Source organism: Bombina bombina, chromosome 8 (genome assembly GCF_027579735.1).
Source record: "Bombina bombina isolate aBomBom1 chromosome 8, aBomBom1.pri, whole genome shotgun sequence".
Classification (NCBI taxonomy): domain Eukaryota; kingdom Metazoa; phylum Chordata; class Amphibia; order Anura; family Bombinatoridae; genus Bombina; species Bombina bombina.
In genome coordinates, this window is record NC_069506.1 from 175,621,672 (window position 1) to 175,635,751 (window position 14,080).

The following is a 14,080-nucleotide window of genomic DNA, read 5'->3' on the forward strand; positions in this document are numbered from 1 at the left end:
TTTCAGGACATTTGATAAAACATACCAAAAGTTATTTACATTTAACAGTTTTTTTACAATCGTAAAACATATGGGGGCTTATTTATCAAAGCGTCAATCTCGGTGCATTCGCAGGCGTCAATATGCTCGCCAGACATTGCTGCCGCGGATCCACATATAATGCTCTAATTTATAAAAAAACACGTCAAAAACACATGCGTCAAGTATGGTGCGATGAGCATCGGACTGTTGTTAACTAACAGTCATCGATGTTGCAGTTATTCAGGTTTTTCCTGAGAGAAGCGCTCAACCTGAGAACTAACAATAGCATAATAGCTTGTTCTATGGCTAGTTACAACCCAAGAAGCAGCCTCTTTTTGCCCAACATGTGCCTTTCACAGAGAAGAACTTTCCTGAAGCATATCAGTCTGATCCTGACTTCACAGTACAGCCCAGCCCCGAAATACCAGGCAATCCCTCTCTGAACGAGAGATACAGCAAAACCCCAGACGTACGTTTCGGCCTATTGTGGGCCTCGTCAGTGAGGTGCAGACATATCCCTCTAGGCACACTGAGCAATGGGTGTATATATATATATATATATATATATATGTGTGTGAGTGTGTGTGTTATGTCAGAAATCTTTTGCAAACATATTTACATGTCCCTAAATTCCTTTTTTTGTTTTAAACAATGTTGTCTTTCATGTCTCTGTGTTTATTTATACCAATATATGTATATAGTGTAAATGTATTATTATTCTGAGCAGGAATAATTGTGAATATAACATGTCATCAGGGTATCATATGTATTTATTTACAATCAATGGATATTTTAAGAGCTGGGCCAGTTTTCTCTCTGTACCTGTGTAACCCCTCTGGATTGCAATCTAGTTTTAAAAACCACCCCTATACAGGTGTTATAAAATCGTCTGGCATATAAGATGACATTTCTTAATGAAAATGAAATTCAAGAGAAGGAAGAAATACACTAAAAATAGCATGACAGTAAAGAGGTGATTTTAATTTCTGCTGTATCTGAATCATGACAGTTTAATGTTAGGTGGGCTATCCCTTTGAGCTATCAGTTTAAGATTATATTGAATCAAACATAATTCACATTTTTAAAATCATTGTCTAAAATATTACATTGTGTGTCCTAATGTCAGCATCAATGTTTATCTTTAATACTAATTACACATATGCATACTTTCAAAGTATAATACACAATGTAACAGATAGCACTTACAAGTTCTGATGGGTGATCAATGACACAAGTATCGAGCAATTTTATTCGTTAGTGATACTATACAATGTATATTTAAATTTGATTAGCTGATGTCATAAATCATGTGATTATGCATATCCCTATCAAAAGTGGTGGAAAAAAATGTGTGGGTTGTCTAGGAGTATTGCGTCATATTTGGTGCGAAAAGTGTTGCATCAAATTTGGTGCGAAGTGGTGAGTGGGACTTGTATTACATGCCTTAAACATGATGTATATAGATTTATCCAAAAAAACAAAAAAAATAAAAAAGGAAGTTAGCTATATTATGTTATGTATTTATTTAATTGTTATCTCTATATCTACTAGTGCACCAAGTTTGGAGCAATAATATTGTCCTCTTGCTTTGTAATAATAGACAAAGATGTAACATAATCCATAAGTAGTAATGTATTTCATTTTTATCCCTATATCTACTAGTGCATCAAAATTGAAGCATTACTTTGCACCAAATTTGGAGCAATAATATTGTTTGATTTAGAAAGAGTATAGAATTTTAATAAAGTTTATAATTTACTTTTATTATCTAATATGCTTTATCGTCTTGCAGCATCGAACATAACCTTCCTGTGTTTTCAGACTCCAATTGATTTCTATGGCATCCGCGGCCTCAAGGGTAGCGGTTTGAACGATCTGTATGCTGCGCTGGAATAGACGCAAGTGTACCTGTTAAATGTTTGGTAAATTGGAAAAAGGGTCATATAGAGTCGAATGTGTATTCGAAACATCTGGGATGACGCAAGCATCGATCTGCGTCAGATTGAGATCGAGGGAGGGTATATTATGTCACACATTTCAACATTTGACGATCTTGACACTTTGATAATTACGGCAGATTCCATTTGCATCAGATATGACGTGAGATTCTAGCGGATTCCATCGTATTATCAGTTGAAGCTTTGATAAATTGGCCCCTAAATGTTTTAGGATTGTAAAAAAATGGTTTAATGTAAATAACTTTTGGTATATTTTATCAAATATCCTAAATTTTTCAGAATATATTTGAATAGATAGATTAATGTATTGTGAGCAGTTTGGGGGAAATTGGTTAACATCTAAGTTCAATTTTGTACGTTAAGCCACATTAAGCTCCCCAAAAAAACAAACTTAATATCACTTATTTGCCTTGTGGGGAAAAAAAATCCATGAAACTTCTTGGATAGGTTTTGAAAGTGAAAAACTGAGTTTGTGCCAAGTTTCAAGGCAATTGATTGATGTTTAGGCAAATTTTGGTACATTAAGCTCTTTTTTGCGTTAAGCCACTCACATGAAGGGGCCTATTTATTATGTGTCTGTCTGACATGATCCGATCAGCGGATCATGTCTGACAGAAATCGCTGAATGCGGAGAGCAATACGCTCTCCACATTCAGCATTGCACCAGGGGGCAATCAACCTGATCGTATTCGATTGGGTTGAAATGCGGCGATGTCTGTCCGCTTCCTCAGAGCAGGCGGACAGGTTATGGAGCAGGGGTCTTTAGACCGCTGCTTCATAACTGGTGTTTCTGGCGAGCCTAAAGGCTCGACAGAAACATGGGCCCTCAAGCTCCATACGGAGCTTAATAAATGGGCCCCAAAATGTTTTAGGATTGTTAAAAACATATTTAAATGTGAATAACTTTTGTTATGTTTTATCAAATGTCCTTACATTTTCAGAATATGTTTAAACAGATAGATTAATGTATTATGGGAAGTTTGAGGGAAATTGGTTAACATCTAAGTTCATTTTTGTACGTTAAGCCACATTAAGCTCCCCAAAAAACAAGCTTAATGTCACTCATTTGCCTTGTGGGAAACCAAAATCCATGAAACTTCTAGGATAGGTTTGGAAAATGACAAACTGAGTTTGTGCCAAGTTTCAAGGCAATTGATTGAAGTTTTGGGGAATTTTGGTACATTAAGCTCTTTTTACATTAAACTGTTCACATTAAATGTTTTAGGATTGTAAAAAAATAGTTAAATGTGAATAACCTTTGGTATGTTTTATCAAATTTCCTGAAATTTTCAGAATATGTTTGAATAGATAGATTAATGTATTGTGGGAAGTTTGGGGGAAATTGGTTAAGATCTGAGTTCAATTTTGTATGTTAAGCCAGTCTAAGCTCCCCAAAAAACAAGCTTAATGTCACTCATTTGCCTTGTGGGACACCAAATACCATGAAACTTCTAGGATAACCTTGGATTGTGGAAATCTTGGGTTGTGCAAAATTATGCAGCAATTGATTAACATTTGGCCACTTTTTTACTCATTAAGTCACATTAAGCTCCCCAAAAACAAGCTTAATGTCACTCATTTGCCTTGTGGGACGACAAAATCCATGAAACTTCTAGGATACGTTTCAAAAGTGACAAACTGAGTTTGTGCCAAGTTTCAAGGCAATTGATTGAAGTTTTGGTGAATTTTGGTACATTAAGCTCTTTTTACATTAAGCTGCTCACATTAAAGGTTTTAGGATTGTAAAAAAATTGTTAAATTCGAATAACTTTTGGTATGTTTTATCAAATGTTCTGAAATTTTCAGAATATGTTTGAATAGATAGATTAATGTATTGTGAGAAGTTTGGGGGAAATTGGTTAAGATCTAAGTTTAATTTTGTACGTTAAGCCACATTAAGCTCCCCAAAAAACAAGCTTAATGTCACTCATTCGCCTTGTGGAAAACCAAAATCCATGAAACTTCTAGGATAGGGTTGGATAGTGGAAATCTTGGGTTGTGCAAAATTATGCAGCAATTGATTAACATTTGGCCACTTTTTTACTCATTAAGCCACATTAAGCTCCCCAAAAAACAAGCTTAATGTCACTCATTTGCCTTGTGGGACACCAAAATCCATGAAACTTCTAGGATAGGTTTGGAAAGTGAAAAACTGAGTTTGTGCCAAGTTTCAAGGCAATTGATTGAAGTTTTGGTGAATTTTGGTACATTAAGCTATTTTTACATTAAGCTGCTCACATTAAATGTTTTAGGATTGTAAAAAAATTGTTAAATGCGAATAACTTTTGCTATGTTTTATCGAATTTCCTGAAATTTTCAGAATATGTTTGAATAGATAGATTAATATATTGTGAGAAGTTTGGGGGGAAATTGGTTAAGATCTAAGTTCAATTTTGTACGTTAAGCCACATTAAGCTCCCCAAAAAACAAGCTTAATGTCACTCATTTGCCTTGTGGGAAACCAAATACCATGAAACTTCTAGGATAGGTTTGGAAAGTGACAACCTGAGTTTGTGCCAAGTTTCAAGGCAATTGATCGATGTTTAGGTGAATTTTGGTACATTAAGCTCTTTTTACATTAAGCTGCTCACATTAAATGTTTTAGGATTGTAAAAAAATAGTTAAATGTGAATAACTTTTGGTATGTTTTATCAAATGTTCTGACATTTTCAGAATATGTTTGAATCGATAGATTAATGTATTGTGGTAAGTTTGGTGGAAATTGGTTAACATCTAAGTTCAATTTTGTACGTTAAGCCACATTAAGCACCCCAAAAAACAAGCTTAATGTCACTCATTTCCCTTGTGGAATTCCAAAATCCATGAAACTTCTAGGATAACCTTGGATAGTGAAAATCTTGGGTTGTGCAAAATTATGCAGCAATTGATTAACATTTGGCCACCTTTTTACTCATTAAGCCACATTAAGCTCCCCAAAAAACAAGCTTAATGTCACTCATTTGCCTTGTGGGACACCAAAATCCATGAAACTTCTAGGATAGGTTCGGAAAGTGAAAAACTGAGTTTGTGCCAAGTTTCAAGGCAATTGGTTTAAGTTTTGGTGAATTTTGGTACATTAAGCTCTTTTTACATTAAGCTGCTCACATTAAATGTTTTAGGATTGTAAAAAAATTGTTAAATGCGAATAACTTTTGGTATGTTTTATCAAATTTCCTGAAATTTTCAGAATATGTTTGAATAGATAGATTAATATATTGTGAGAAGTTTGGGGGAAATTGGTTAAGATCTAAGTTCAATTTTGTACGTTAAGCCACATTAAGCTCCCCAAAAAACAAGCTTAATGTCACTCATTTGCCTTGTGGGAAACCAAATACCATGAAACTTCTAGGATAGGTTTGGAAAGTGACAAACTGAGTTTGTGCCAAGTTTCAAGGCAATTGATCGATTTTTAGGTGAATTTTGGTACATTAAGCTCTTTTTACATTAAGCTGCTCACATTAAATGTTTTAGGATTGTAAAAAAATAGTTAAATGTGAATAACTTTTGGTATGTTTTATCAAATGTTCTGAAATTTTCAGAATATGTTTGAATCCATAGATTAATTTATTGTGGTAAGTTTGGTGGAAATTGGTTAACATCTAAGTTCAATTTTGTACGTTAAGCCACATTAAGCTCCCCAAAAAACAAGCTTAATGTCACTCATTTGCCTTGTGGAATTCCAAAATCCATGAAACTTCTAGGATAGGCTTGGATAGTGGAAATCTTGGGTTGTGCAAAATTATGCAGCAATTGATTAACATTTGGCCACTTTTTTACTCATTAAGCTACATTAAGCCATTTTCACATTAAATGTTTTAGGATGTCCCGTGTTGGGGCAAGAGTCCATCTGACCACTGATACCTGGTCTGCAAAGCATGGTCAGGGCAGGTATATCACCTACACTGCGCATTGGGTAAACCTGCTGACGGCTGCCAAGCATGGAATGCGTGGCTCTGCAGAGGAGTTGGTGACACCACCACGACTTGCCGGCAGGCCTGCTGCCACCTCCTCCTACTCCATCCTCTTCCATAACCTCCTCGGCTGAGTCCTCTTCTGCAGCTGCGTCTTGCTCCACATCAACGGCACCCCCCCATCTCCCCAGGTACTATTCCACATACGGCAGTGTCACGCCGTCTTGGGGTTGACTTGCCTGAAAGCAGAGAGTCACACCGGACCAGCACTCCTATCCGCGCTGAACGCACAGGTGGATTAGTGGCTGACTCCGCACCAACTGGAGATCGGCAAAGTGGTTTGTGACAACGGAAGAAATTTGTTGGCGGCATTGAATTTTTTTGCGGCATTGGGAGTTTGCGGTTGTGCAAATGGACTGTTTGCGGTTGTTTGCGGTGCGTTAAACGGGGAGTTTTGTCTGTCACTGTGAAACGGGCGTAACCCTTACACTACCTGATCAATACAACATCATACCTGATGTTTTAAAGCATGTTATTCCAAACAATTTAGGAATGTTAGGTGATTTATGCCCTTTATGGATTATAACCATACTCTGCATCAACTATGTAATTTTCCATGGGAGTTTTGCCATGGATCCCCCTCCGGCATGCCACAGTCCAGGTGTTAGTCCCCTTAAAACAACTTTTCCATCACTATTGCAGCCAGAAAGAGTCCCTGTGGGTTTTTAAAATTCGCCTGCCTATTGAAGTCTATGGCGGTTCGCCCGTTTCGCTCCGTTCGCAGAACATTTGCGGAAATTCGCGTTCACGAACGGAAAATTTTATGTTCGCGACATCACTATGCTACATTATTCTGATCTGAGGTCTAACGTTTGGAAATATTGCTTCTTGAAAGGATTGGAGGGGAGATGCTTCTGACCTAAGATGCATTGTTTTAGACATATGGCTTCTTAAGGGGATTGTTAAGATCATGTATTTGAGCACCTAAAGAATGTCATAAACTTAAAGAGACAGTGTACTGTATAATAGTTTTCCCCTTAATGCGTTTCCAATAACAGCTGCAGAGTATAATTTTTATTATAAATGCCTTTTAAGGTTAAGTTTTTATATGAAATAGCTTGTCTGGTTCTTTGAAACCACAACACATTAAAATGGGCTGAGCTTGCAGGGAAATCAGATATCCCTGTGGGTTTTAAAATTCGCCTGCCTATTGAAGTCTATGGCGGTTCGCCCGTTTCGCCCGTTCGCGAACATTTGCGGAAATTCGCGTTCGCGAACGGAAAATTTTATGTTTGCGACATCACTATGCTACATTATTCTGATCTGAGGTCTAACGTTTGGAAATATTGCTTCTTGAAAGGATTGGAGGAGAGATGCTTCTGACCTAAGATGCATTGTTTTAGACATATGGCTTCTTAAGGGGATTGTTAAGATCATGTATTTGAGCACCTAAAGAATGTCATAAACTTAAAGAGACAGTGTACTGTATAATAGTTTTCCCCTTAATGCGTTTCCAATAACAGCTGCAGAGTATAATTTTTATTATAAATGCCTTTTAAGGTTAAGTTTTTATATGAAATAGCTTGTCTGGTTCTTTGAAACCACAACACATTAAAATGGGCTGAGCTTGCAGGGAAATCAGATATCCTTATTTTATCCCTTTCTGTACACGCACATGCTTCTTTGCATTATCTCTGCCTGTATACTAAAGCCCAATACTTTGGCCCTGATATTCAAATATTCTTCAGTTTAGAGAGAAATTATAGTTTGGCTTTTACAGGGGCTGAACTCACTGAATTTTCTAAAGAAAAGGGGCGTAACTCTCCAGCACTGCGAGATCGCTCTACTTTCTGTATGTGAAGCAGTTACAAGCCCAGTGCAATATTGCACTGCATGATATGAGAGTTGTGTTACACTTACACTTTGTGCTTTGTATTTTATATTACTATACATTTCATATTGGGTCCTTTCAGTATTTTTTAATTTAAGCTTTGTACTTTCTCATTTATATTTTAATACATTTAAATTTTGATCTAGCAGTGATTTTACACATTCTGATTATGCTTCGAAAGTTTCTGTGTTACTTTAATAACCTAGGATCATACTTTGTATATTTAGCTTTGCATTGCATTGCAAACTAGTGGGTAGATTTTATGAAACAGCGGATGCTCCAATCTACCCCAATAGTTTCCACATCACTGGAAACAGGAGTTAAGAAGCAGCGGTTGTAAAACCGCTGCTCCTTAACTCATCCACCACCTCTGAGGTGGCGGATAGCCAACAATCCCGATCGGATACGATTAGGATGATTGACACCCCCTGGTAGCGAATGTGCAGGGGGCGGCATTGCACAAGCATTTCACACAAAATGCTTGTGCAATGATAAATGCTGACAGCGAATGCTATCTGCATTTATCGATGTCAAACAGACATAATCCGCTACAGTGTATCATGTCCGCCCGACACTTGATAAATCGGCCCCAAGAACTGACACTTTCAGAAAGTGGGAGGGACAGGGCATTCCCTGGGCGGAACAGCAGAGTTTACAGGATATGACTTAAGCTCTTTCACACATCTTGTTAAATTTTTGTAAGCATTTTAAACAGCTGTTAAAGCTACACAGAAACTGTGAAGGCATAATCAGAATTTGTAAAATCACAATCCTAAATACACTGCTGTATACAAAATAAAAAACAAAGTGCAAAGTTTAAATGTAATGAAATGTATCTGAAATGTAAAGTGATATAAAATAGAAAGCACAAAGTGTAAATCCAGCAGAACTGTCATGTCGTGCAGTGCTATATTGCACTGGGCTTGTCCCTCCTTCACATACAGAAATGCATGGAACGCCCCTTGGAGAAATAAAGCAAAATCTGCCTTTTGAAAATTTCACTAGGGATCTTGCAGTGCTGGAGGATCATTTTAGAATATTGCACCTGAGCAGAGAGGTTTTGAATATCAATGCCTAAGAGAGAACCATTTAAAATAACATTCTATTTCCTATCTCTCCTACCTCCCACTGGGAGTGTAATTTCTTCTGCGGACTTTTCTTTAGCCTATACTTAAGGATATAATTCCAGTATAGGTATGGATACCACAGGCAAAATCAGCTATTAGGTCTTCAAATGTATTATTGAACTCCAATTTAAATTCTAAGATACACCTGAACCATGAACGTATCTTTTTGCAGTCACAAACGAAAATATAGCAGCTTTCTCCTTACTTCAGTTGCTGATGCTGCACAAGCAAATACAGTGATAAATTTAATGAATTAAAAATAAACTTAAGCACAGGGACCCTTTAATTCATTAAAGTTTCCAGAGGTTTATTTTTAAAAATACTTACCTTTGCATTTTGGTAAATATAACGCTGATCCTCCGCCCGCATCTCCTGCTTTCTTTAGCATATCAATGACGAATCCAGCTTCCTCCAATTGTTGCTGGACGCTAAAGGGAGCATGCAACGATTGGAGGAAGCCAGATATTATAGTATTATAGTGTTAATGCCAATGGGACGTGTATAGTGTGTATGCACCAATCAGTTCCTCTGTGTGCTCTGATATTGGTGCCAAGGGGTGTGCAGAATATGCCAGTCTCAGCCTAAACTTTATATCAAACACTTGTCATTATTATTGTATTACTACTACTTTTAAAATGCAACACTGTAGCCTATTACGTTATTTTTTATGCTATAATATCCCTTTAAAATACATATAACTAAAGGTGCCATCTTCCTGCTTTTTCCTATATGTCACTTTCAACAGAAATAAAAGACAAAAAAAAAATAGACGATTCTGATCCTTGGGAAACTCTGCTCTCATTAACAAGTATACAAAAGCATGTTGTTATAGACCTGATTAAGGTAAGTCTGATTTCCCAGGTGATGGTGTACTTCTCCCATGTAATGATAATGTTGAAGAGCATAGGAAGAATGAAGTTACTGGCTGTGATGACAATAGAAGGGAGATATCCTACCAGCAACTCCAAAATAAAATTACCCTTGACAGTGTTCTGTAAATAGAAATAAATATGGTTAACATTCTTCACACATGGAAAGGATATATGTCTAAACATTGTGCAAGCATAATTACTGTTATTCCTTCATTGAGAAATGATATAGGGTAATTAGACATTATACTAAACTCCTTATCCATAAATCCTATTGTTAAAGTTTTTGTTTTGTGACATCCTTATGAAAAACACATTTATTCCTTGTTGGGCCAATCAGAAGGTGAAGAGTTTGGTTTATTAAGAAGGATATCCTTACATATAAAATGTCTGCTTCTGCTGGACATAGGGTTGCCACCTTTTCTGAAAACAAATATCGGCCATGCTCATTAGCGTAAATTTGCATAGATAATTATACAGCATAAATTAGAAACAAACGGCCAGATTACGAGTTTTTCGTTATGAGCTGTGCGGTGCTAATGTGCAGTTTTTTCTAACCGCTCACCTGCATCGCTGGTATTACAGGTTTTTACAAACCCGGCGTTAAAAGGCAAAAAGTGAGCGTAGAGCAAAATTGAGCTCCATACCGCACTCCAATACCAGAGCTGCTTAAGTCAGTGGTGAGCTGGTTGTACGTGCTCGTGCACGATTTCCCCATAGACATCAATGGGGAGAGCCGGCTGAGAAAAAGTCTAACACCTGCAAAAAAGCAGCGTAAAACTCAGTAACGCAGCCCCATTGATTCCTATGGGGAAATTACATTTATGTTTACACCTAACACCCTAACATGAACCCCGAGTCTAAACACCCCTAATCTTACACGTATTAACCGCTAATCTGCCGCCCCCGACATCGCCGCCGCCTACATTATACTTATTAACCCCTAAATTGCTGCCCCCAACATCGCCGACACCTACATTATATTTATTAACCCCTAATCTCCCGCCCCCAATGTCGCCGCAACCTACCTACACTTATTAACCCCTAATCTGCCGTCCCCAACGTCGCCACCACTATATTAAATGTATTAACCCCTAAATCTAAGTCTAACCCTAACCCTAACACCCCCTAAATTAAATATAATTTAAATAAATCTAAATAAAATTCCTATCATTACCTAAATTATTCCTATTTAAAACTAAATACTTACCTATAAAATAAACCCTAAGCTAGCTACAATATAACTAATAGTTACATTGTAACTATCTTAGGGTTTATTTTTTATTTTACAGGCAAGTTTGTGTAAGTAGAATAGTTACTAAATAGTTATTAACTATTTAATAACTACCTAGCTAAAATAAATACAAATTTACCTGTAAAATAAAACCTAACCTAAGTTACAATAACACCTAACAGTACACTACAATTAAATAAATTACCTACATTAAATAAAATTAAATAAATTAAATTAGCTAAATCGCAAAAACAAACAAACAATAAATTACAGAAAATAAAAAATAAATTACAGATCTTTAAACTAATTACACCTAATCTAAGAGCCCTATCAAAATAAAAAAAGCCCCCCCCCCCAAAAATAAAATAAATCTTAGCCTAAACTAAACTACCAATAGCCCTTAAAAGGGCCTTTTGCGGGGCATTGCCCCAAATAAATCAGCTCTTTTACCTGTAAAAAAAAAATACTAATAACCCCCAACAGTAAAACCCACCACCCACACAAACAACCCCCCAAATAAAAGCCTAACTAAAAAAAACCTAAGCTCCCCATTGCCCTGAAAAGTGCATTTGGATAGGCATTGCCCTTAAAAGGGCATTTAGCTCTATTGCGGCCCAAAGCCCTAACCTAAAAATAAAACCCACCCAATACACCCTTAAAAAATCCTAACACTAACCCCCGAAGATTCACTTACCGGGAGAAGTCTTCATCCAAGCGGCAAGATGTCCTCAAGGAAGCCGGCAGAAGTGGTCCTCCAGACGGGCAGAAGTGACCCTCCAGACGTGCAGAAGTCTTCATCCAGACGGCATCTTCTATCTTCATCCTTCTGACGTGGAGCGGCTCCATCTTCAAGACATCGGGCGCAGAGCATCCTCTTCAAACGACGTCTTCTTCTGAATGAATATCACTTTAAGTGACGTCATCCAAGATGGCATCCTTTAGATTCTGATTGGCTAATAGAATTCTATCAGCCAATCGGAAATAAGGTAGAAAAAATCCTATTGGCTGATGCAACCAGCCAATAGGATTGAACTTCAATCCTATTGGTTGATCCAATCAGCCAATAGGATTGAGCTTGCATTCTATTGGCTGATTGGAACAGCCAATAGAATGCCAGCTCAATCCTATTGGCTGATTGCATCAGCCAATATGATTTTTTCTACCTTAATTCTGATTGGCTGATAGAATTCTATCAGCCAATCGGAATCTAAGGGATGCCATCTTGGATGACGTCACTTAAAGTGATATTCATTCAGAAGAAGACGTCGTTTGAAGAGGATGCTTCGCGCCCGATGTCTTGAAGATGGAGCCGCTCCACGTCAGAAGGATGAAGATAGAAGATGCCGTCTGGATGAAGACTTCTGCCCGTCTGGAGGACCACTTCTGCTGGCTTCCTTGAGGACATCTTGCCGCTTGGATGAAGACTTCTCCCAGTAAGTGAATCTTCGGGGGTTAGTGTTAGGATTTTTTAAGGGTGTATTGGGTGGGTTTATTTTTTAGGTTAGGGCTTTGGGCAGCAATAAAGCTAAATGTCCTTTTAAGGGCAATTCCCATCCAAATGCCCTTTTCAGGGCAATAGGGAGCTTAGGTTTTTTTTAGTGAGGGTTTTATTTGGGGGGTTGGTTGTGTGGGTGGTGGGTTTTACTGTTGGGGGGGTTGTTTGTATTTTTTTTACAGGTAAAAGAGCTGATTTCTTTGGGGCAATGCCCCCGCAAAAGGCCCTTTTAAGGGCTATTGGTAGTTTAGTTTAGGCTAGGATTTTTTTTTACTTTGGGGGGGCTTTTTATTTTGATAGGGCTCTTAGATTAGGTGTAATTAGTTTAAAGATCTGTAATTTGTTTTTTATTTTCTGTAATTTAGTGTTTTTTTTGTGATTTAGCTAATTTAATTTATTTAATTGTATTTAATGTAGGTAATTTATTTTATTGTAGTGTCGTGTGTAACATAGGTTAGGTTTTATTTTACAGGTAAATTTGTATTTATTTTAGCTATATAGTTATTAAATAGTTAATAACTATTTAATAACTATTCTACCTAGTTAAAATAAATACAAACTTGCCTGTAAAATAAAAATAAACCCTAAGATAGATACAATGTAACTATTAGTTATATTGTAGCTAGCTTAGGGTTTATTTTACAGGTAAGTATTTAGATTTAAATAGGAATAATTTAGTTAATGATAGTAATATTTATTTAGATTTATTTAAATTATATTTAAGTTAGGGGGTGTTAGGGTTAGACTTAAGTTTAAAGGGTTAATAAATTTAGAATAGTGGCAGCGACGTTGGGGATGGCAGTTTAGGGGTTAATAAATGTAGGTAGGTGGCGGCGATGTTGGGGGCAGCAGATTAGGGGTTAATAAATATAATGTAGGTTGCGGCGATGTCCGGAGCGGAAGATTATGGGTTAATAAGTATAATGTAGGTGGCGGCGATGTTAGGGGCGGCAGATTAGGGGTTAATAATATTTAACTAGTGTTTGCGAGGCAGGAGTGTGGCGGTTTAGGAGTTAATATGTTTATTATAGTGGTGGCGATGTCCGGAGTGGCAGATTAGGGGTTACATTTTTTATTATAGTGTTTGCGATGCGGGAGGGCCTTGGTTTAGGGGTTAATAGGTAGTTTATGGGTGTTAGTGTACTTTGTAGCACTTTAGTTATGAGTTTTCTGCTACAGCGTTGTAGTGTAAAACTCATAATAACTGACTTTAAAATGCGTTACGGATCTTGTCGGTATAGGCTGTACCGCTTACTTTTTGGCCTCCCAGGACAGACTCGTAATACTGGCGCTATGGAAGTCCCATATAAAAAAGGGTTTACAAAGTTTTCGTAAGTCGGTTTGCTGTAAGGCCAAAAAAGTGTGCGGTACACCTATACCTGCAAGACTCGTAATAGCAGCGGACGTTAAAAAGCAGCGTTAGGACCTGTTAACGCTGCTTTTTTACCTTAACACACAACTCGTAATCTAGCCGTATATCTGTTAGGACTGATTTTGAAATGATCATTGGTTTACAATTAGATTCTAACCCACTTAGAAGTTTCACCATGATAGCATCTTTTATTCTATATTTA

At 37.1% G+C, this 14,080-nt stretch overlaps 1 protein-coding gene across 2 annotated transcripts in view; it reads right to left on the reverse strand.

Moving 5' to 3' along the window:
- The window catches only part of TMC4 (transmembrane channel like 4), a 134,368-nt gene that overhangs the window by 62,212 nt on the left and 58,076 nt on the right, over window positions 1-14,080 (reverse strand). For both annotated transcript variants that reach the window (XM_053690731.1, XM_053690730.1), the window contains exon 9: window positions 9,743-9,900. In XM_053690731.1, the coding sequence (XP_053546706.1) occupies window positions 9,743-9,900 (158 nt within the window). The remainder of the gene's footprint in view (window positions 1-9,742; window positions 9,901-14,080) is intronic.